We start from the raw sequence: 24,568 nt of genomic DNA on the forward strand, positions 1-24,568 counted from the left end.
CAAGACACAAACAAAAACCAAACAGTTAAGGGACATTGGTCAAAATGACAGGTCATTCAGGATGCTATTATTTTAACATGCAGTTAAATAAAAAAAACAGAGTTGTTGTTCTAGGCCAGTTCTCACGTTTGAGTTTGCCAAACTAGGAACCTCTTCACCTTAAAGCAATACCTTGCACAATTCCAGCCCATTCAATGTGAGTAGGGGGAAGTATCTTGGAGGACTGTTGGCCGGTTTCAATGCTGCATATGGTTGGGTTCATTTAAGCTGCATCAATAAATCAGTAGCTAGTTGAACATCTGCACTTAAGCATCCGTTCGCGAGGCACTGCTGGGGACAGCGCGCGTGCTGCAGAGATTCCCAGGGCCTCTAGGGCCCTATGAGCACGGGGGAATTCCCAGAGAGGGAAAAAGACTCACACGCCTAGAGCGCAACAAAGTAGCTATTTGGGTATTTAGGGCCTCTTTGTTGTAGCTATGTTTTCTATGACTCCGGATTGGGCCTCAACAGTAGCCTGCAGTCTGTAGGCCTAAATGATATGAGCCGCATTCTAATAACCTTTACAGAGGTTATGTACAGGGTGCTTCAAACCCCTATGCGGAAAGAGCGTTTTTAACCCCTACCCCTATCCATAAAGAGAGTTGTAAAGTGGCTCACCTCTCTCCCTGAGTGCCGTTCAATTGCCTTCTTTACTTTGCCATAGGTCCCTCTTCCTAAAGTCTCGAGCAATTCGTAGCGATGTTTCAGGTTATGCTTGTGGTGGTGTTTCTTGAAGCCTGAATTTCTCGTGCTGCCATCGCCAGCTGCCGGTGTCTCTGCCATTGAATGACCGACAGGTATCGGTGGAGGGGACAGGTCACCGCCAGATGGTTTACCCGATGAGGTGAGGGTTTGTTTGGACTCAGGACGGGTCAGCCCTCGGTGGGCCGAGAGAAAAGCTGTATCCATCTTCTCTAGGGAAGTATTAAAACTAACTTCCCACAGTTAAAGATCTTAAACTAAGCTATTTGTTACAAATATTGATATTATAGTAATACTTTATTATAGGCCTAATAATAGTCGTAATAAATACAATAAATTACAAGGAACAATGCGTAAATATTATATTAATAAACATATACATTATTCCGATTGTCTAATGATCACTGCCTTTGTTCATTTTTTTCTGATCAAAGAATTCTCTCCACATCTATTCATCCATTTGTCGCCTTATAAGAGTGAGTCATTATTATATGATTAAATAAAACATCTAAATATTACAAAGGAAACATCATCTATCTTGACGCGTCTGATACATAATGCAATGTATATTATGTATGTCTAACTATAAAGGTATATTCTAGGGCAACAGTCCTCTGAATATGTATTCAGAATTCGACAGACCAATGCATGTCAGAAGCTGAATCCACTTTCGATTGATGTCTCTTCGGGTATAGACAATGGTGCTCAAAATTGAGCAATCCAAAAAGAAAACATATTTAGGTTAATTAAAACATCGGGCTATTCTATTCTCGTTATCCGTATAGTAACTGGCATTGTCTATCTCGCAGTCTTTCGTTTATTCTGGGTCGTTCACATAATCTACCGTGAAAGTGCTGCCAACATCGTCAACTCTAAACTAACAGGCGAAACCTTCAGCGTCATTGCCTCCCGAGAAAGCAGCGACGAAACCGGCGTTCTGGATGAAGATCACCCTCATTTTGTCCTCAGGTGCAACGTCATTCAGCTGCTGAACTCTGTGTATGGCGCGAGTGCTCCATGCCCAAGTCGACTTTAGAGATGCGCTATGATCAGATATGTCAAGCTCAGACGTTTTGAATATTGCCATGGTCGTTTTGCTCTCCTTAATCGTGTGCCCTTCGTATCTCTTTCTCTTTATTCTCTAACGTCAGGGGCTGTGAATAAGGAATGTGAGATGATCGAGTCCGGAGGCGGAGTTACAGTCCTCCTCCCCTCTGTCACTCTGTTTGTGCTCCCTACCTCTCCCCTCCGTTTGCGACTGCTGCTGACTGACTGACTGCGTTTCACCCTGAGGCTGTGGAAGCATAGCCCTCTCTCTGGCAAGCTACAGTCATTTTACTATAACCTAAACATGAGAGTTCAGTTTTCAAGGGAAACTCAGACAGAGTCAAAGTTTAATACATTCGTTTTAATTATTAATATTGCTGAAACATTAATGAAGCCTTATGAAATTAGTCCTGCAAGTGCAAACTCTGACTGGTTGATTTTTTTCATCAATAATATAACAACTGTGCCATGTACTGTGGGTCAGTCAGTCCAGAGTCAGCAGCTATACCACAAATCCGTAAGGAAAAACAAGAACAGGTAGTCCAATGCAATGTTATCACTAAATAAATGTTGCATAAGTGCATTCATCCTCTCTGATGACATTGATGGAAGACAGGCAGTGAGACACATTGAGAATCTGGCTCTGCAGAATTCAGAATTCAGAATCTGGCTCAGTGTTCCTGTCTGTCCCTGGGAACAACTTAGCATTATGTCATCATGCATAATGAATTAGATTTTTGTTACATCTGGTTCTTAGAATGGAATGCAACAGAATCTCAGAAGAGATGATCTAATTACTAGACCATTTTGCTGAAGGCTACGTTGGATAATACTACTGAGCACTGCATGCAAGAATATCTCTTGTTATTACATGGCCACTTAGTGGAGATACATTGTATTGTAAATTGTATTAAATCAAATCAATTAAGTAGCCGAGATCAAACGAAGGTGTGGCTTTTGCCTATTTAAATACAACTAACACATATTATATTTGTAAATTTTTTATTGACTATTATATTTCAAATGTATTAACTATTTCAAGATTTTCCTACTACCTTTATTTTTTACTGTAATGTCTCTTTGCCAATAATAGCCATGGAAGGCTACTCCTCTCCTCTGGGCCCTCATCCTCCAGCCAACTGCAGCATCAGATGGACCAGTGCCGATCTGCCCCGGGAACCTCACCACCAGTCCACTGGGAGTGTATTCAATGAAACATTGCAAGTTGCAGCTAGAAATGAAATCTACCTTAAATTCTACTTGACAGATGATCATAGTTCAACACAATACATATATAGCCGACTGTTATATCCAAGTGTTGCACACCCCTGAACAGACCTACTATGCCCAGAGCTCCTCAACTCACTTCTGGTCCTAATCTAGACCGAGACTCCCAGAGGTCACCAGGAGATGACCGGATGGAGCCTGCCGCCTCCTCACTGAAGCATCTCATTGGGTTTACTGTAATGGCTCTTGTTATAGCTGTGTTGTGTATGGTGTAATTTATACAGAGAGAGGGGAAGTTTATGTCAAACAGCATCTGATTAGAGTGACCCGTTTTACTTTGATCTCTACAATAGATGAATACATTTAAAACATTTGTGGTATTTTTCTCTCTCTAAACATGGTAATCGGAGTATCCATTTATAGCAACACTGACTGAGTCAGAGATGTGTATCTGATATGATGCAAAGACGGCCTTATTTGCACTCTCAGACAATATGTTCTTGGACAAATATATAATGTAAATACTGCCCTCTACTGTGGAGAGGTATGGAGACGTCCCAGAAACTCATCTCAACATTTCCCAAAGTCAACCAAGAGGTCCAGTCTTTACATAACTAATGGTCATATTTTTCTCCTGACGGAATTTCTTTCAAAACAATATCAGCAGTTCCAAATAAATATATATTCCTCTCCACTAGGGTTTCTGATTTACGAATTTATGATTTTAGAGTTCCCAGACTGTCAGAACTCAATGAATTAACCATCAGACAGACGAGCATGGCTGCCAAACGACCATAAAAATATATTCTGGGCAGCACCTGTGGAAATAAATGTAATGGCTTCTACATAAAAAAATAGAGATGTTAATATTCTTGTATTTGTCGCAGCCGCCTCTTGGAACATATGTACCCTTATATCATATTTTACAAAGAATATTCTAAAACAGATGTCACTATAGATCATTTTCATAACACTGGAACATGATAAAGAAAGACAAGTCTTAAGTTTCCATGCCAGTGTGTTCAATAATAGTAAGCTATGACACTTAACACAAGGACACTTGTCCTGTTCCAAATGTCCATTTCCTTTTTCTCTGCAATGTACTCAACCAAAAAGTTATAAAATATATTTATAAAATACCTTCTTTAACTTCATGGTTACAAAACACCAAATAAAATGAATGAGTAATAATTTCTAAACTGCAATTTCACATTGTGCTCTTAAAGAATCTGAAAAGAATATCTCTGAACTCTGGAGCATCGATCTCCTTGAAGTGCATGGCTACATCCCAAATGGCACCCATTTTCCTATAGGTCTATAGTGCACTACTTTTGAACCGAGACCTGTGGACCCTGCTCAAAAGTAGCACACTATATAGGGAATAAGTGTCACACCCTGATCTGTTTCACCTGTCCTTGTGCTTGTCTCCACCCTCCTCCAGGTGTCGCCCATCTTACCCACTTATCCTCTGGGTATTTATACCTGTGTTTCCGGGCTGTCTGTGCCAGTTTGTCTTGTTTGTCAAGCTTACCAGTGGTTGTCCTGTCAGCGCATGTCTTTTACCAGCCTTTCTTTTTCTCGTCCTCCTAGTTTTTGACCCTTGCCTGTCGTCCTGTACCTCTGGATTACTGAACTCTGCCTGAGCCTGCCTTCTGTCCTGTACCTTTGCTCGTACTCTGGATTATTGACCACTGCCTGCTTTGACCTGTCGTTTTCCTTCCCCTGTTGTTTCAATAAACATTGTTACTTCACACAGTATGCACTTGGGTCGTACCATGAAAGCTGATAATAGGGTGCCATTTCAGACACAGCCCATGTGTTCCTGGCAGGTATTTACTATAGAACCCCAGGGCCACTGGCAGAGGTCACTCAGAATAACAATTTCAAGATCAACACAACTACTTCGGCACACAGTAGGCATCCAAAATATAATATTTATCATAATATGACTGTTATTTTCTCTTTAAAAACTTATTACGGCTGAAATCGCGTTAACGGGATCGATTTGACAACAGCCAGTGAAAGTGTAGGGCGCCAAATTCAAACAGAAATCTCATAATTACAATTCCTCAAACATACAAGTATTATACACCATTTTAAAGATAAACTTGTTGTTAATCCCACCACAGTGTCCGATTTCAAAAAGGCTTTACGACGAAAGCACACCATCTGATTATATTAGGCCAGCGCCTAGTCACAGAAAAACACAGCCATTCTCCAGCCAAAGAGAGGAGTCACAAAAAGCAGAAATAGAGATAAAATGAATCACTAACCTTTGATGATCTTCATCAGATGGCACTCATAGGACTTCATGTTACACAATGCATGTATGTTTTGTTCGATAAAGTTCATATTTATAGCCAAAAATCTCAGTTTACATTGACGCGTTATGTTCAGTAATGTTTTGCATCCAAAACATCCGGTGATTTTGCAGAGAGCCACATATATTTACAGGAATACTCGTCATAAATGTTGATGAAAATACAAGTGTTACGCATGGAATTAAAGATATACTTCTCCTTAATGCAACCGCTGTGTCAGATTTAAAAAAAGCTCTATGGCAAAAGCACACCATGCAATAATCTGAGTACAGCGCTCAGGCACCAAAACAAGCCATACAGATACCCGTCATGTTGTGGAGTCGACAAAAGTCAGAAATAGCATTATAAATATTCACTTACCTTTGATGATCTTCATCGGAATGCACTCCCAGGAATCCCAGTTCCACAATAAATGTTTGTTTTGTTCGATAAAGTCCATAATTTATGTCCTCCTATTCGTCCGCGCCTTTAGTCCAGTATTCCAAATGCACAACATGCGAGCACTAAGTCCAGACGAAAAGTCAAAAAAGTTATATTACAGTTCTTAGAAACATGTCAAACGATGTATAGAATCAATCTTTAGGATGTTGTTATCATAATTCTTCAATAATGTTTCAACCAGACAATTCCTTTGTCTTTAGAAATGAAAAGGAACAGAGCTCGCTCTGTAATTCCATGCGTAACACTTGTATTTTCATCAACATTTATGACGAGTATTCCTGTAAATATATGTGGCTCTCTGCAAAATCACCGGATGTTTTGGATGCAAAACATTACTGAACAAAACACTCTGAAGTTTCTAAAACTGTTTGAATTATATCTGTGAGTAAAACAGAACTCATTTGGCAGGCAAACTTCCAAACAGGAAGTGAAAATTCTGAAATGGGTCTCTGTGAAGGGCTGCTCCTATTCAATTGCYTTGTATTTATGGATATGTATGCACTTCATACGCCTTCCACTAGATGTCAACAGGCAGTAGAAYGTTGAATGAGGTGTCTAGCCTGATGTGRGACCRAATGAGAGCTTTTGGAGTGACAGGTCAGCCATATTGGCAGTATTTTGCTGCGCACCTGGGAGCACCATATCTTTTTCTGCAATGCGTTAGGTAGACACGAAGAAATGCTCCGTCTGGGACGTTATTGGATACATATGAGAAAAACATCCTAAAGATGGATTTTCAACTGAGTTTGACCAGTTTATTCRACTYTTATTATGACTTTTGGAATTTTTCGTTCCATGCGCCAAACRTTCATGGACAYGTGMGCWCCAYTATGCWAGCCAAAGTTGCTAATTCGACAGAAGAAATGGACATTCTAAAACAAAACAACGATTTATTGTGGAACTAGGACTCCTGGCACTGCATTCTGATGAAAGTTCATCAAAGGTAAGAGAATATTTATGATGTTATTTCGTATTTTTGTTGAATATGTTGACTCCAACATGGCGGAGAATGGCTGAGCGCTGTCTCAGAATATTGTATGCTGTGCTTTTTACTAAAGTTATTTTTTTAAATCTAACACAGCGGTTGCATTAAGAACCAGTGTATCTTTAATTATATGTCCAACATGTATTTTTCAGCAAAGTTTATGATGAGTTATTCTGTTAGATTACGTGACTCTCCAAAATTTCTCCGGACAATTTGGAGCATTTTTGCGCCATGGTCACAATGTAAAACCAGGATTTGTAGCTATAAATATGCACATTTGTGAACAAAACATAAATGTATTGTATAACATGATGTTATAAGACTGTCATCTGATGAAGTTGTTCAAAGGTTAGTGATTATTTTTATCTCTATTTGTGGGTTTTGTGAAAGCTATCTTTGCGGTGAAAAAATGGCGTTGTGTTTTGTGCTATTGTGGTGAGCTAACATAAATATATGTTGTGTTTTCGCTGTAAAACATTTAAAAAATCGGACATGTTGGCTGGATTCACAAGATGTTTATCTTTCATTTGCTGTACAACATGTATTTTTCATAAATGTTTTATGATGAGTATTTATGTATTTCACGTTGCTCTCTGTAATTATTCTGGCTGTTTTGGTGCCATTTATGATAATGGCACCAATGTGAAACCAGGATTTGTAGCTATAAATATGCACATTTTCGAACAAAACATAAATGTATTGTATAACATGATGTTATAAGACTGTCATCTGATGAAGTTGTTCAAAGGTTAGTGATTCATTTTATCTCTATTTGTGGGTTTTGTGAAAGCTATATTTGTGGTGAAAAAATGGCGTTGTGTGTTGCACTATTGTGGTGAGCTAACATAAATATATGTTGTGTTTTCGCTGTAAAACATTTTAAAAATCGGATATGTTGGCTGGATTCACATGATGTTTATCTTTCATTTGCTGTATTGGACTTGTGATTTCATGAAATTATATTATATGATATTCTCTGTGGCGCTAGGCTAGGCTATGCTAGTCAGCGTTTCTGATGAGGAGGATCCCGGATCCGGGAGGGTGATTCGGTAGAGGTTTTAAGAATGCCCATAATAGGGACTGATCCACACTTCAAGAATTCGGACAAACTTTGAGTTACATTGGATGTCCGGGATATTGTTATTTGTAATGAGAAATCTGTGTCATACAATCTTGACTCCTACTGACTCACCAAAGCACCTCATCATAAATTTGAGATAGTGAATGTCCCACTTGTCTGACATGGAAAGCTGAGAGAGAGCGAGTGTGAGTGAGAGAGATGAGATTCAGAGGCGTATTCAAATATATATACAGGGGTGCAACTTTCACTGGGGACGGTGTGGGTCATATTCCCCCACATTCTGAAATTGCTTTTTCTTTAACAGAATGAAACAAAACTAGTGTTTTTTTCGCAGTGCTGAGCTAGTATTGTAACTGACATGTAACATCAGCTAATGTTTCATCCCCTCTTGACTGTGAATTAATAAGGTATGCAAGGTAGTATCTACCACAGCCAGGTCAGCTCTAGCCTCTAGTTATCGGTCAGATAACGATATGAGGTGGCTAATATTACTACCTAACAGCTTTTGTTTGTATGGAAATGTTTTGTAGCCTTTGTTTTGTTCCGTTTCAGAAGTAAATTAACTGGGCTAGCTATCCCCAGTTGATGTACCGTGAGAGAGAGCTGGACAAAAGTTGGCTAACGTTAGCTATAATGTTTTGCCTCAATCACACTAGACCGGAATCAAATGATGAAACCATCAGCCAAACTATTGAATATTCTGATGTTTTTTCATTGCAGTGTGAGTTTTATGAGTCAGTATGGCAATGTGACGTTAATGATCTGTCGGTTTCCCTAGCTAATTACCTACTTTTCACACTGACACAGTAAAAAACAGCTCTAGCGTTACAGGATTCAAAGTCATTGTGTACAGTAGAGATCTGCATGGGACCGGTTTCTTCATCCAGCTCCCGCTTGCACCTGTTGGCTTTCTGTCCGACTCCCACCCGCTACTGCAAGAACTGGTCCCAAACCAAACCACATTCCCGCAATGTCATTTTTGGCATATGTGACGCTGCTCACTTGCCAACCATGGTCCCTGCAATTTTGTGCCCTATAGTCAATATCAAATGTGGAAAAATAACTTAAGAAATAGGTTAAATTACAAGAGATTCTCACATGGCCCCTATATTGTATTACTGGGCTATATCAGCCAATATGCTAGATATAAAAATATAAATGCAACATGCAACAATTTCAAAGATGTTACTGAGTTTAAGTCCATTTGAGGAAATCAGTCAATTTAAATATATTCATTGGGCTCTAATCTATGGATTTCACATGACTGGTAATACATACAGTTGAAGTCAGAAGTTTACATACACTTATATTGGAGTCATTAAAACTGGTTTTTCAACCACTCCACATTTCTTGTTAACAAACTATAATTTTGGCAAGTCGGTTAGGACATCTACTTTGTGCATGACACAAGTAATATTTCCAACAATTGTTTACAGACAGATTATTTCACTTATAATTCACTGTATTACAATTCCAGTGGGTCAGAAGTTTACTGTTGACTAAGTTGACTGTGCCTTTAAACAGCTTGAAAAACCCAGAAAATTATGTCATGGCTTTAGAAGCTTCTGATAGGCTAATTGACATCATTTGAGTCAATTGGAGATGTATCTGTGGATGTATTTCAAGGCCTACCTTCAAACTCAGTGCTTCTTTGCTTGACATCATGGGAAAATCAAAAGAAATCAGCCAAGACCTCAGAAAATAAATTGTAGACCTCCACAAGCCTGGTTCATCATTGGGAGCAATTTCCAAACGCCTGAAGGTACCACGTTCATCTGTACAAACAATAGTACACAGTATAAACACCATGGGACCACGCAGCCGTCATACCGCTCAGGACGGAGACGCGTTCTGTGGATATATTGAAGGCAATGTTGCGCCTTCTTCACCATGCTGTCTGTGTGGGTCGACCATTCCAGTTTGTCCATGATGTGTACGCCGAGGAACTTAAAACTTTCCACCTTCTCCACTACTGTCCCGTCGATGTGGATAGGGGGGTGCACCCTCTGCTATTTCCTGAAGTCCACGATCATCTTCTTTGTTTTGTTGACGTTGAGTGTGAGGTTATTTTCCTGACACCACACTCTGAGGGCCCTCACCTCCTCCCTGTAGGCCGTCTCGTTGTTGTTGGTAATCAAGCCTACCACTGTAGTGTCATCTGCAAACTTGATGATTGAGTTGGAGGCGTGCATGGCCACGCAGTCATGGGTGAACAGGGAGTACAGGAGAGGGCTGAGAACGCACCCTTGTGGGGCCCCAGTGGTTGAGGATCAGCGGGGTGGAGATGTTGTTTCCTACCCTCACCACCTGGGGGCGGCCCGTCAGGAAGTCCAGGACCCAGTTGCACAGAGCGGGGTCGAGAACCAGGGTTTCGAGCTTAATAACGAGTTTGGAGGGTACTATGTTGTTAAATGCTGAGCTGTAGTCGATGAACATCATTCTTACATTGGTATTCCTCTTGTCTAGGTGGGTTAGGGCAGTGTGATTGCGATTGCGTCGTCTGTGGACCTATTGGGGCAGTAAGCAAATTGGAGTAGGTCTAGGGTGTCAGGTAGGGTGGAGGTGATATGATCCTTGACTAGTCTCTCAAAGCACTTCATGATGACAGAGGTGAGTGCTACAGGGCGATAGTCATTTAGCTCAGTTACCTTAGCTTTCTTGGGAACTGGAACAATGGTGGCCCTCTTGAAGCATGTGAGAACAACAGACTGGGATAAGGATTGATTGAATATGTCCGTAAATACACCAGCCAGCTGGTCTGCGCATGCTTTGAGGATGCGGCTAGGGATGCCATCTGGGCCGGCAGCCTGCGAGGGTTAACACGTTTCAATACTTTACTCACGTTGGCTGCGGTGAAGGAGAGCTCGCAGGTTTTGGTAGCGGGCTGTGTCGTTGGCACTGTTTTGACCTCAAAACGAGCAAAGAAGTTGTTTAGTTTGTCTGTGAGCAAGACATCGTGGTCCGCGACGGGGCTGGTTTTCTTTTTGTAGTCCGTGATTGACTGTAGACCCTGCCACATACCTCTCTTGTCTGAGCCGTTGAATTGCGAATATCCTTTGTCTCTATACTGATGCTTTTCTTGTTTGATTGCCTTGCAGAGGGAATAGCTACACTGTTTGTATTCGGTAGTGTTACCGGTCGCCTTGCCCTGATTAAAAGTAGTGGTTCGCGCTTTCAGTTTTACACGAATACTGCCATCAATCCATGGTTTCTGGTTGGGGAAGGTTTTAAAAGTTGCTGTGGGTACAACATCACCGATGCACTTGCTAATGAACTCGCTCACCGAATCAGCGTATTCGTCACTGTTGTTTTCCGACGCTATGCGGAACATATCCCAGTCCACGTGATCGAAGCAATCTTGAAGCATGGAATCAGATTGGTTGGACCAGCGTTGAACAGACCTGAGCATGGGCGTTTCCTGTTTTAGTTTCTGTCTATAGGCTGGGAGCAACAAAATGGAGTCGTCGTCAGATTTTCCGAAAGGAGGGCGAGGCGGGGCTTTGTATGCATCGCGGAAGTTAAAGTAACAATGGTCCAGGATTTTTTCCGCCCGGGTAGCGCATTCGATATGCTGATAAAATTTAGGGAGTCTTGTTTTCAGATTAGCCTTGTTAAAATCCACAGCTACAATGAATGCAGCCTCAGGATATGTGGTTTCCAGTTTACATAGAGTCCAAATCAAATCAAAGTTTATTTGTCACGTGCGCCGAATACAACAGGTGTAGTAGACCTTACAGTGAAATGCTTACTTACAGGCTCTAACCAATAGTGTGAAAAAAGGTGTGTGTGTGTGTGTGTAAAGAAATTAAACAACAGTAAAAAGACATTTGAAAATAACAGTAGCAAGGCTATATACAGACACCGGTTATTCAGGCTTATTGAGGTAGTATGTACATGTAGGTATGGTTAAAGTGACTATGCATATATGATGAACAAAGAGTAGCAGTAGCGTAAAAAGAGGGGTTGGCAGGTGGTGGGACACAATGCAGATAGCCCGGTTGGCCAATGTGTGGGAGCACTGGTTGGTCGGGCCAATTGAGGTAGTATGTACATGAATGTATAGTTAAAGTGACTATGCATATATGATAAACAGAGAATAGCAGCAGCATAAAACAGGGGGGGGGGGGGCACACAATGAAAATAGTCCGTGTAACCATTTGGTAACCTGTTCAGGAGTCTTATGGCTTGGGGGTAAAACTGTTGAGAAGCCTTTTTGTCCTAGACTTGGCACTCCGGTACCGCTTGCCATGTGGTAGTAGAGAGAACAGTCTATGACTGGGGTGGCTGGGGTCTTTGACCATTTTTAGGGCCTTCCTCTGACACAGCCTGGTGTAGAGGTCCTGGATGGCAGGTAGCTTTGCCCCAGTGATGTACTGGGCTGTACGCACTACCCTCTGAAGTGCCTTGCGGTCGGAGGCCGAGCAATTGCCGTACCAGGCAGTGATGCAACCGGTCAGGATGCTCTCGATGTTGCAGCTGTAGAACCTTTTGAGGATCTCAGGACCCATGCCAAATCTTTTTAATTTCCTGAGGGGGAATAGGCTTTGACGTGCCCTCTTCACGACTGTCTTGGTGTGTTTGGACCATTCTAGTTTGTTGTTGATGTGGACACCAAGGAACTTGAAGCTCTCAACCTGCTCCACTACAGCCCCGTCGATGAGAATGGGGGCGTTCTCGGTGCTCATTTTCCTGTAGTCCACAATCATCTCCTTAGTCTTGGTTACGTTGAGGGATAGGTTGTTATTCTGGCACCACCCGGACAGGTCTCTGACCTCCTCCCTATAGGCTGTCTCGTCGTTGTCAGTGATCAGGCCTACCACTGTTGTGTCGTCTGCAAACTGAATGGTTGTGTTGGAGTCGTGCCTGGCCATGAAGCCGTGGGTGAACAGGGAGTACAGGAGGGGACTGAGCTCGCACCCCTGGGGAGCTCCAGTGTTGAGGAACAGCGTGGCAGATGTGTTGCTACCTACCCTCACCACCTGGGGGGCGGTCCGTCAGGAAGTCCAGGATCCAGTTGCAGAGGGAGGTGTTTAGTCCCAGGTTCCTTAGCTTAGTGATGAGCTTTGAGGGTACTATGGTGTTGAACGCTGAGCTGTAGTCAATGAATAGCATTCTCACATACAGTAGGTGTTCCTTTTGACCAGGTGGGAAAGGGCAGTGTGGAGTGCAATAGAGATTGCATCATCTGTGGATCTGTTTGGGCGGTATGCAAATTGGAGTGGGTCAAGGGTTTCTGGGATAATGGTGTTGATGTGAGCCATTACCAGCCTTTCAAAGCACTTCATGGCTACGGACGTGAGTGCCACGGGTCCGTAGTCATTTAGGCAGTTTGCCTTTGTGTTCTTGGGCACAGGGACTATGGTGGTCTGCTTGAAACGTGTTGGTATTACAAACTCAATCAGGGACATGTTGAAAATGTCAGTGAAGACACCTGCCAGTTGGTCAGCACATGCCCGGAGCACACGTCCAGGTGTAGGTGTGAGATCATTACACATACCTGGCACATTTATAATTTATACTGTATCATATAGTGTACATATCAGTTTTAATACTATACATTACCTCCCCTAATTATTTGTTATTTTTGATAGATTTTTTATAATTATTGATATTGTTCTGCAATGTTGAGGGAGCTAACATGCAAGCATTTCACTGCACCTTTTATAACTGCTGTAAACTGTGTACATTAATTTTTTTTATTGTGTTATATTTGAACTGCAGATTGACGCTTTAACGGCTGATAATAAATGATGACTCGGCCACTAACCTCCACCATTACTCTGGTCTTTTTACTCTGACAGTATGAATGCTGCCAATACTAGGTCAATCCCAGAGGCGGAAATCAATAGTCTCCTGGAGGACAAGGGGGACCTGGTGGTCAGCGACAAGACACACTTCGGAACACTGCTGCTGGTAGAGAGCCGGGAGCTGGTGGTCTTGATACAGTGGGGTCAGTAACTGAGTTTCTACCTGTATTAAATTACATAGAACCACCCTGTCAATCTGTAAATACCCTGATCTGTTGATTTTAATAACATTTATGCACTATTTCTAGCACCATTGTCCTACCAAGAGTTGCTGAATATCATTTTATTATGAGTTTTATCATTATTTTTCTCTTGACAGGAACCAAGGCTTAGAGACCCATAGACTGAAGTGCTGTGAGTTTGCTGGCTGAGACTCAGAGGAGCACTTCACCCTAGGTACTGTGACAGACCCACCGGTACAAAGAAATTGAGTCCTACAGCACCCTGCTCTAACACAGATCCAATATGGGGATATTCAGGGCCTATCCGGAAAGCGCACCCCCATAGTGGGCCCTGCTCTCTACCCGTGGTCCAGGCTTCCCGGGCCTACTAGGTCTACTGGGCCTAATGCACTGCTCAATAGTGTTGGGAAGGAGATGAGTGAGATCAATGGAGATGTGGTTGTAGAGAATGCCGAGGCTCATCAGGACATTGTTCACAAGCCTGCCGTATGAGCAGAAGAGAGAGACGTGGAGATCGCACCAGGGGAGAAGTTATCTGTGAAAGTGGGCTGCCGAGCTAAGTAAGTCATGCTTAGCTAGCCGCTACAACATACATCTGATATGGTTGTCAATTTCTGGTGGGATCACGTGTAATGCTGTCTTTTATCTATTATCTGACTGAATCAATTGCATATGGAGATTCTGTTTTTTGAACAATGATTTGTGTCCCTCCATCCTCCTGAGTAGCGCAGCGGTCTAAGGCACTACATCTCAGTGCATGAGGCATCACTACAGTCCCTGGTTCAATTCCAGGCGGTATCACATCCGGCTGTGATTGGGAATCCCATAGGGCGGTACACAATTGGTCCAGCATTTTCTGTGTTTGGCCATCATTGTAAATAAGAATTTGTTCTTAACTGACTTGCCTAGTTAAATAAAGGTAACAAAAAAAAGTCCTATTCTAGGAACTTGGGGTGTTGTGCAGAGCTGCTTCTGCACTTCCCCTCTTTCACCATGGGGAGGTGCCTTTAGGTCACAGTTGGCAGTAAAGAGGAGTGTCTTCTCCAGCACTTTGCTCCCTACTGCTCGGCAGCCCCACTGCTCCCTCAAGCTGCCCAGATGGTCACTGTGATGGCTTCACATCCACCTCACTGTCTCTGTTCTGTATTATGTAATGAAGTACAGTATGTTCAGCCTACTAACCACATTTCCCTATGGAATAATAAAGATAACCTTGATTACGCTGTCCACTAACATTCTGTATAATCAGAAATGTTTTTTTCCCTAACCTAGTTACTGTACCCATGACAGACATGTTGAATGATGACAGTTTGGTCCACATTGTTGAATTACACCTCTCTCCTGTGTAGCTAGATGAAGTCCCTAGCCTATGACTTCTTATGTTGTATTTCACAGATCAATAATGAAGTGAGTATGAGGGTGAACATGAGTTTCTAGAGGTTCACCTTCAACAGGTACCTTCCTGGTTCTGGGTAGGGGTGTGATTGTTTAAACGACATTGGGATCGTTAACGTTTAGAAAAAATCCTTCTCCAAATTTCAATCACAGGGCAGTTATCACAATACGACCACTAACAGGTCCCGATCATCATCATAAAGGGTGAAATAAAAATTCAACAAATACCTCATGCAACAATGCTGTAACGTTAGTAGGATAAGATATGCATCTTTTAAATTATTTGCCACGTATATAAAGCTCTCCACACGTCATCGTCATTAACAGTTGGAACAATTGAAGAGTGAGACAGGAAAGCGACAGCAGCAAAGTCCTGTAGTGGCAATACTTTGAGAAGTTTATTGAGAAGGTGATGAAATGCAAACTTTGTGAGGTTGAATTGAGCTACAGTGACAACACAGGTGTTAGGGAGGCACTGTGACACCCAACCCGTTGTTGGCAGCAGTGCGATAAGGGATGGAGTGAGAAAATCATTTCTGATTACAGAAGTGATTGCAGTTGATATTCAGCTTTTCTCAATGGTAGAACCAGATTACAAGATGCCATTTTGAAAAACTGTGACAACCCTGATGGAAAAATTGTACAATGGTTGCTTAGCAAGCACAAAGCACGAGCTCTCAAACACCATATGTGGCATTAACAACAGATTGTTGGATGTCTATGAACATGCTGTCATACATCACTGCAACGAGCCATCATATTGATGAGAAGTGGGACTTCAACTGAGATCATGGAGAGGAGAGGCACACAACAGAGATCATGGAGAGGAGAGGCACACAACAGAGATCATGGAGAGGAGAGGCACACAACAGAGATCATGGAGAGGAGAGGCACACAACAGAGAACCTAAAACTGTATTAATACCGTTGCTGCTGAGTGGGTGGGGGAACAGCAGTAAGGGGAGCGTCGTCTGGTAGGGTTTCCTATAGTTGCCACAAAGTCAAATAGGCTATATTGTAAAAATTCATGAAAACAAACATATTTTTGGTCGTAATTTAAGGTTAGGCATAAGGAGGTCAATAGTGTGGTTAAGTTTAGGAATAGGTTTAAAATAAGATTTTAAGAAGAGAAATCGTAGAAATAGGCATCTTTTATAAATGTGTGACTGTGGGAACTAGTGACAACCGGTAGGTAGGTAACCAGGACTGAGGTAGATTGAACTGTATTGCCCCCTGGCAGAACCATATCTGAATTGTGAATTCATGTCATTTTAAGATTTTGTTTAAATGATAAAAAAGTGCAGTTTAAACGTTAAGAAAAAATGTTGTTCCTGGAAGTGTTGAGGGGGTTTGACAGTATATGGATTATGTATGATAATATTTGTGTCGACGGGTTGACCCATACCAAGCACTTTGGGGGGAGTGGTAAGTTTGGGTTGCATTTTCTTTTCAATCCCATTTCCAGTATATTTAGTATTTTGTCTCACTATTTCTTTTTCTCAACCCAGATTTATTCCCTGTCTGGCATAGGAGGCTGGCGGGAAGAGCTATAGGAGGACATACTCATTGTAATGGCTGGAATGGAATACACGGAATGGAGTCAAACATGTGGTTTCCCTATGATTGATGTGTTTGATACTGTTCTATTTATTCCATTCCAGCCATTACAATGAGCCTGTCCTTCTATAGCTCCTCCCACCAGCCTCCTCTGCTGTCTGGTCTGGTCCATGCCTTATGGTATATTCTCTACTCTTCCCAGTGTTCTTCCCCACAGCCGGGATGCTCCAGGCCCCTTTATGGACGTGTGAGTGGGGGCCAGGAGATAACAGGAGATAACAGAGATGACCCTATCAAGCATCCCTGTTGACATAGTCTCAAAGGCCACACAAACCAAAACAGGTGAGCATTTGGGCTCCTTCCTTCTGACAGCACAGATTCTCTGTATACTGAAGCTACTGAAGTGTCATAAACATAAATAGCATCAAAACTTGTCCCAACTAGGACAGTTCAGTACCTTTGAGACTGATCAATGAAGGGAATGAGAATTGAGCCTATTTTATCCTCTCCGATTCCAGGATGCCATCTAAGCCCATCCCAATTTCAAGGCAGCTCTTCAACCAGCAGCTGAACCTGTCTCAGAGGGAGGCAGTGAAGCATATCCTGGCAGGGGAGTGCCGGCCCACCCAGTACATCCTGTTTGGATCCCCAGGGACAGGAAAGATGATCCCCCTCATGGAGGCCATACTGCAGGTTCTGTACTGTACACTTCTCAACCCAATGGATATCACAACCTTTTACATTGACATTTGATTCATTTTAGCAGACACTCTTCTCCAGAGCGACTTTGTGTGTTCATTTTAAGATAGCTAGGTGAGACAACCACACATCACAGTCGTAGCCAGTACAATTTTCAGTTATAAGCCAAATCAGTGATAGTAGGAAAAGACACATGCAAGGTTTTGATATTTTATAGTGCGGGGAGGGGGTGATAAGACTGCGATGTCTTATTTAAGATCCTCTTTGAAGAGGTAGGGTTTCAGAGGTTTTTGGAAGATGGGCAGGGACTCTGCTGTCCTAGCATCAGGGTGAAGCTCGTTCCACCATTGGGGTGCAAGGACAAAGAAGAGCTTTGACAACCAGATCCGCGTTCAAATAGTATTTGTTTTCATTCAAATACTGGACTGTTTGGTTCAGCCTGCCCTGCCTGGAGTGCCAGATGAGCAGGAGTTGCACGTTTACTATGTTCCACTGATTACATTGCACCTGGCAAGCTCAGTCAAGTTTCTTGTGATTGGTTGTATTTGGATATTTACAAAAGTTGCCCTCATTCTAGTTCTCTGGATAAACAGTGAAATGTCTCCTCTTGTTCCCATACTGAAGGTGTGTTACCACCTGCCCAGTAGTTATGTTCTGGTGTGCACTCCCTTCAACAGTGCTGCTGACCTCATCTGTATCCAGCTCCATGACAGTGGGTTCCTGCATGCTTACGAGCCTGGACCGCGTTAGCACCTCCTGTCGACAGGAAGAGGTACTGCACCCACCGCCACCGCCTCGATCCTATTTTCTCTACCAGTTTATGCCTCTGTCTGTATCTCCTGTAGGCCATCCCTGAGATTATAAGGCAGTACTCTTGGGCTGGGAAGGACATCCGACATGCTTCCTTCGACAGGTTCGTGGTCAGCACCTGTACCAGCGCTGGCATGTTCTACCAGGTTGGGCTGCGGTAAGGGACAAGAAGATAACAAGGCCCTTATGTTAAAGGTCCAATGCAGCCATTTCTATCTCAATATCAAATCATTTATGGGTAAAAATTAAGTACATTACTGTAGTAATAGTTGTTAATTAAAATGGTAAGAAAGAAAAAAATCTATAGCTTTTTTAGCAAAACAATTTCTCAAGCAAGAATTTTGCTAGGACTGTCGGGGAGCAGTCTGAGTGTGGAGAAAATGGAAAACTAGCTGTTATTGGAAAAGGTTTGGTCTATTGGTCTATTAACAAAACTCCTTCCCATCAAAACAGGCTGAAATTTCAGGCCATCTTTTCAAACAGTTCTTACAGTAAAAGTGCAGTATCATAATTTTCACAATTCCACAGTATTATTCCAACCTCATAGTGTGGAAATATATAACACAGGAAAATCACATTTTTGATTGCATTGGAAGAACTACTCTGAAGATGATCACAATACAACGTGTATTAAAATAATGAAAGTTGTTGTTTTTTCCTCAGTGTGGCATTGGTCCCCCTAGGGCTTCTGTCAGAGAGAGACGGACAGGTTAGACTAAACAGAGTACACTACAACCACAAAAACACCTGGAACACCCTTACTAAAGTGGTGCAACCGTTGAAAAAACATTGCACATCACATAACTGACAGAAGTCCTAACAGTCACTGTATTTTGTGGCCTCTTGATCAAAAAGTGAATCATATGTTCTGTTGCTACCCCCACCTTTCACATAGTTCTGTCTGGAGACCCCAGGCAGATGGGTCCAATTGTGAAGACCAAGCTGGCGCAGGCATTGGGCCATGGGGTGTCCATGCTGGAGAGACTGATGGCCAACCCCCTGTACACAAGAGAGAGTGGGGGATACAAAGCTGGTGAATACACACACACACACACACACACACACACACACACACACACACACACACACACACACACACACACACACACACACACACACACACACACACACACACACACACACACACACACACACACACACACACACACACACACACACACACACACTCCCTGTCAGTGCCATGGTCATCTAAATCATGCACAGTGAGTCACCAACTGAATCCAGATGATGCATCTTTATCAACATAATGTTTTGACTTGCATTGTAATATAATATATGATAATATATGCCATTTAACAGACACTTTTATTCAAAGCGATGTATGGGTGGCCCCAGCGGAAATTGAGCCCACAACCCTAGGCTTTGCAAGCACCATGTTCTACCGACTGAGCCACACAGGATCACATTGTAAATAAATGGCTCCAAAGATTATTGCATTCTCATGGTGTCCTCTCTTCTCCCTCCAGGTGCCCAAGCTGGTGTATAACTACCATTCCCAGGAGGCCTTCCTGGCCCTGCCCTTTAGACTGTTTTACAGTGGGGAGCTGTGTGTCAGGGCCCAGAGGGCCGTCTGCCCATCAAGGGATTCCATGGAGTCAGGATGAGGGCTCTATCTGTTTCTCTCGCTATGTTTCTTTCTGTCTTTCTCTGTCCAAAATAGACTCAAGTCAATGGGATCTTTCTCAATAGTCTTTCCTTGAATCCTTGTGGGATTCCACTGGGATTCTCTGCCTCTAACCCTATTACAGGGGCTGAGTCACTGGTTTACTGGTGCTCTTCCATGCTGTCCCTAGGAGGGGTGCGTCACTTGAGTGGGTTGAGTCTCTGACGTGATCTCCCTGTCCGGGTTGGCGCCCCCCTCGGGTTCGTGCCATGTGGGAGATTTTCGTGGGCTATACTCGGCCTTGTCCCAGGGTAGTAAGTTGGTGGTTGAAGATATCCCTCTAGTGGTGTGTGGACTGTGCTTTGGCAAAGTGGGTGGGCTTATATCCTGCCTGGTTGGCCCTGCCCGGAGGTATAGTCGGACAGTGTCTCCCGACCCCTCCTGTCTCAGCCTCCAGTAATTATGCCGCAATAGTTTATGTGCCGAGGGGCTAGGGTCAGTCTGTTATATCTGGAGTATTTCTCCTGTCTTATCCAGTGTCCTGTGTGAATTTAAGTATGCTCCCTATAATTCTCTCTCTCTCTTTCTCTTTCTTTCTCTTTCTTTCTCTTTCTCTTCTCTCGGAGGACCTGAGCCCTAGGACCATGCCTCAGGACTACCTGGCCTGTTGACTCCTTGCTGTCCCCAGTCCACCTGGTCGTGCTGCTGCTCCAGTTTCAACTGTTTTGCCTGCGGCTATGGAACCCTGACCTGTTCACCGGACGTTCTACCTTGTCCCGGACCTGCTGTTTTCGACTCACTCTCTCTACTCTCCGCACCTGCTGTCTCTAACTGAATGATCGGCTATGAAAAGCCAACTGACATTTACTCCTGAGGTGCTGACCTGTTGCACCCTCTACAACCACTGTGATTATTATTATTTGACCCTGCTGGTTATCTATGAACGTTTGAACATCTTGGCCATGTACTGTTATAATCTCCACCCGGCAGAGCCAGAAGAGGACCGGCCACCCCTCAGAGCCTGGTTCCTCTCTAGGTTTCTTCCTAGGTTCCCGCCTTTCTAGGGAGTTTTTCCTAGCCACCGTGCTTCTACATCTGCATTGCTTGCTGTTTGGGGTTGTAAAAAGGGCTTTATAAATACATTTCATTGATTGATTGTGTCTTCGTCATGTCCTCTGTCCTCCCATTTCTCAATGTCTGCGTTTCCTCTCCTCGTTTCCCACTGACATGTTGAGAACATTTTGACAAATACAGGTTTTCCTATCTTGTCGGCACCGAGCCTAGACGTGAACACCAATAATGCCAGTCAGCTTTCCTTCTCTCAGGGCACAGAGATGAGGGAGGGCAACAACCCGTTGTGGTTCAACCCTGGAGAGGCGGTACAGATGATGCTGTACTGCTGCCAGCTGGCCAAGAAGCTCTACAATCCTGTAGCTGCCACTGACATTGGCATTATTGCTCCCTACAGGAAACAGGTCAGTATGGCATGACCATTTAGACTGTCAACAGTGGGTACCATTCTGTTACAGTTTGCTTGTTACTCACCTAGTATTGCTGTAAAAAGCCTAAAAAACCCATAACAAGTTCATTATTCTTTCACAACTAGTACAGTGGTCCCTCTCCCTTAACCTTGAACACCGGTCTGACCACCTGAACCTCTGCTCCTCAGTCAGAGAAGATCCGTGTGCTGCTCCACAGGGTGGGTCTGTCTGACATCAAGCTGGGCTCTGTGGAGGAGTTCCAGGGACAGGAGTTCCTGGTCCTCATCTTGTCCACGGTAACATTACCCTCCTTCATTATTGAACTATTGAACTTGACTAATTTCTCCCTTTACAGGGTCTCAGGTCCATTCGTTTTCAATTCAGGAAAAACAATGTGTCACTTTTGTTTGATTTGTATATCACTTCACTTGCTGAATTGACTGAATTGTAGATGCAATTGACACCTATCTTAATACATCTAAATAAATGACCTCTTGTTCCAGGTGAGGGCGAATGAGTCAGTGCAGTGCGACGACCTGCAAAGCGTCCTGTGATTGCTGTCCAACCCCAAGCGCTTCAACATGGCAGTCGTTCTGCCCAAAGCCCTGCTCATCGTCATGGGAAACCCGCACCTCCATAGTCAAGGACCCATGCTTCAACCCTCTCCTCCAGTACTCTTTTGAAAACAAGGCCTTCCTGAACGGAGACCCCCAACCTCTATCAGGGCTGCACATAGGTGTGTTTAGAGTGTATTATGCACCACACACACACACCCACACACCCACACACATGCACACACACCATTTCATAAAACTTGAGTCAAAGCAAGAAACTTTAATTTGTCAGTAATAAAACATGCAAATCTCTTACTTTCTCCTCAGAGCTGCCAGTGAGAAAGAGGAGTGAGAGAGTTTGCTGTGCTCACTACTGCCCAGCTGTCCATCACTCCAACACTATCGGTCCTATTATGTTCAAATAGAGTTTTCTTCATTCATTTATCACATTACCATGACTTGGCTCTCTACATTTGTTCATCTACACAGAGAGCTGCATATGTGTTAATCAATGGAAATATGTATGGAGATGTCTTTGGAGAATGCACTCCAATTCCAAACTGTTCTAAGAGCAAACTTTAGATGCAGTTGTCATGCAGTCCACTGGGTGGCAGTAGTACATATGATGATACAAACCTTTGGTGTTGATTTTTCTTCTTATTGGGTTATTGGACTTTGACACCAGTGTCTATTTCATATTGTGCTAGCTAGGTCAGTGTTGTATTGACAATGAGTCTATATCTAGCAACACTTCCAAAGGTGTGCTTTAGAAACATCCTGCTATAATAGAAGAGGACTGGTGCCAGTGGTTACATGTGAGAAACCTATCATGAGTAAGAGAGGTACTGGGACCGTACCATGGTACCTGAGTCCCACATCAAAGAGCTCCTCAGGTAAACGGGGTCTGAAGCTCCCTGGCAGTGTGGCACATTCAAATAAAAGCTGTCTCCTCCCTACTCATTAGAGTCCTATTGTGATTCAGTCCCAGCACCACCCCCTCTCCTCTACTTTCTCGCTGGGCTCCACCAGGGCTGACTGTCACAGGAGAGTCAGCCTGTCAGTAGCACTCAGTTGTCACATCCAGTCTCCGGGTGGACCTATAGGCAGACACAGACAGACGCTGCCTGCCTGCCCCACCGGGGTGTTTAGACACTCTGTCTCCTGCAGCCTAGCATATGCTATTACTCACATTGCTCAAAAGTGTCTGAGACACTTCAAAAGAATAGTCCCTCAATAGAATGGTCTCCCTTCACTGCCAGCAGCCTAAATATGACAGCAACCAGGGACCTAAGAGGCAGGGTTATAGTATGTGTTTTTATATTTGTTTTAAGTGTAGTTTCAGTATATTTTCAGATCTGATTTGCTAGTTTTTATTTCTGTTTGCAATTTAGTTTTAGTATTTGGGACAGAACACATGCCTGGGAGGCTAGAAGACATTTGTGTTGTATGGTGTTTTTGGGATGTCACTTCTTGCAACTGGGGGTGAAGTAATATATAAAGTAATGAGTCAGACCATAGGTTAGGTTTATATGATAAAGTATCTGTGACTTGGATTTAAAAGGAATAGCGCCGAGACTGGTGCAAAAAATATGGTAACTCTCTCGCCCATGTTTACACCAATGAGGAGTAGGGGTTTACACCAATCCAATGGTTTTTAACTTGTAAGAAGTATCAAGTTAGCTACCAATTTCTAAGGCTATTTGAAACCACCATCTCCTAACAACATTTACCTGCCAGCTTCAACAACTTGAAAACTTCACAAAACCCCCATTTCTGACCAAAGTTTAGGGGGAAAAAACTCAAACTTCTATTTTATTTTTGGTTTCAACGATAATAGTTTCAGTGTAGTTTGAATTTTTCAAACTGGTTTGTTAATTATTTTATTTCGGTTGACTAAATCGTTTTTTTCATTATTATTTTTATATTATTTTTAGTTTACTATATTAACCTTGCTAAGAAGTTGTGTTGACTACATGGAGGTGGAAAAGACAACAGTTTAATGCGTTACTCCCATGTTTTAGGCATTCTGTATGGAAGGGGCAACATGCTGACTGACTACTCTCAGGATAGCCAAGCTAACATACCTACAAATGATCCACAGCTCCAAGTACTATTATTTGACATTTAAATATAAAGAGTTTCTGGTTTGTCATTTTTTTTTCTTGCCAGGTGAGAGGTGTTGCCATATTCATAAATGAGAGCTAGCTGACATGGACATATAGGTTTAACAGTAGAGAAGTGGTTGGAAGTGTATAGAGCTCATTCCGCTAGTGTAGTACTGAATCAATGACCAGTTAGTCTGAACACCTTTTGTACAATAAAACCATACCGAATAAGATGTCCATTAACATAAAGACTACTATGTTAACCAATGTGATCATCAGTGAACATATTTGTCTGTGTGGGAGTGTGCCTCTGTGACTCCTTACTGGTCTTTGATAGACAGGTGCCCAAAGGAACCGTAGTCCCCATTACCAACACAAACACACCGTCTACAGATAGGCAGGGGGGCCGTTAGAAAGAAAAACAGTCCCCTGCAGGGATAATGGCAGAGGGAGCTTGTTAAACGTATGGCACTATTGTTCTGAAAAATTGGTCTGTGACTCTAATTGCCCAG

At 42.9% G+C, this 24,568-nt stretch overlaps 1 protein-coding gene, 1 long non-coding RNA gene and 1 pseudogene across 2 annotated transcripts in view; 2 read left to right on the forward strand and 1 right to left on the reverse strand.

Moving 5' to 3' along the window:
- Positions 1–1,944, reverse strand: part of LOC111972077 (NUAK family SNF1-like kinase 1) — a 34,823-nt gene extending 32,879 nt beyond the window's left edge. Inside the window, 1 exon segment of the mRNA XM_023998919.2 lies at positions 658–1,944. Coding sequence (XP_023854687.1) covers positions 658–948 — 291 coding nt within the window. The 5' untranslated portion in view covers positions 949–1,944.
- Positions 794–14,993, forward strand: LOC111972078 (uncharacterized). The gene is made up of 3 exons (XR_002878367.2): positions 794–883; positions 13,645–13,793; positions 13,970–14,993. It is a non-coding gene; the product is annotated as an uncharacterized lncRNA (long non-coding RNA).
- Positions 14,994–17,014: 2,021 nt separating this feature from the next.
- Positions 17,015–24,453, forward strand: LOC111971821 (RNA helicase Mov10l1-like; annotated as a pseudogene).
- The last annotated feature ends 115 nt before the right edge of the window (positions 24,454–24,568 follow it).

This window comes from Salvelinus sp. IW2-2015, linkage group LG13, assembly GCF_002910315.2.
Source record: "Salvelinus sp. IW2-2015 linkage group LG13, ASM291031v2, whole genome shotgun sequence".
Taxonomy (NCBI): Eukaryota; Metazoa; Chordata; class Actinopteri; order Salmoniformes; family Salmonidae; genus Salvelinus; species Salvelinus sp. IW2-2015.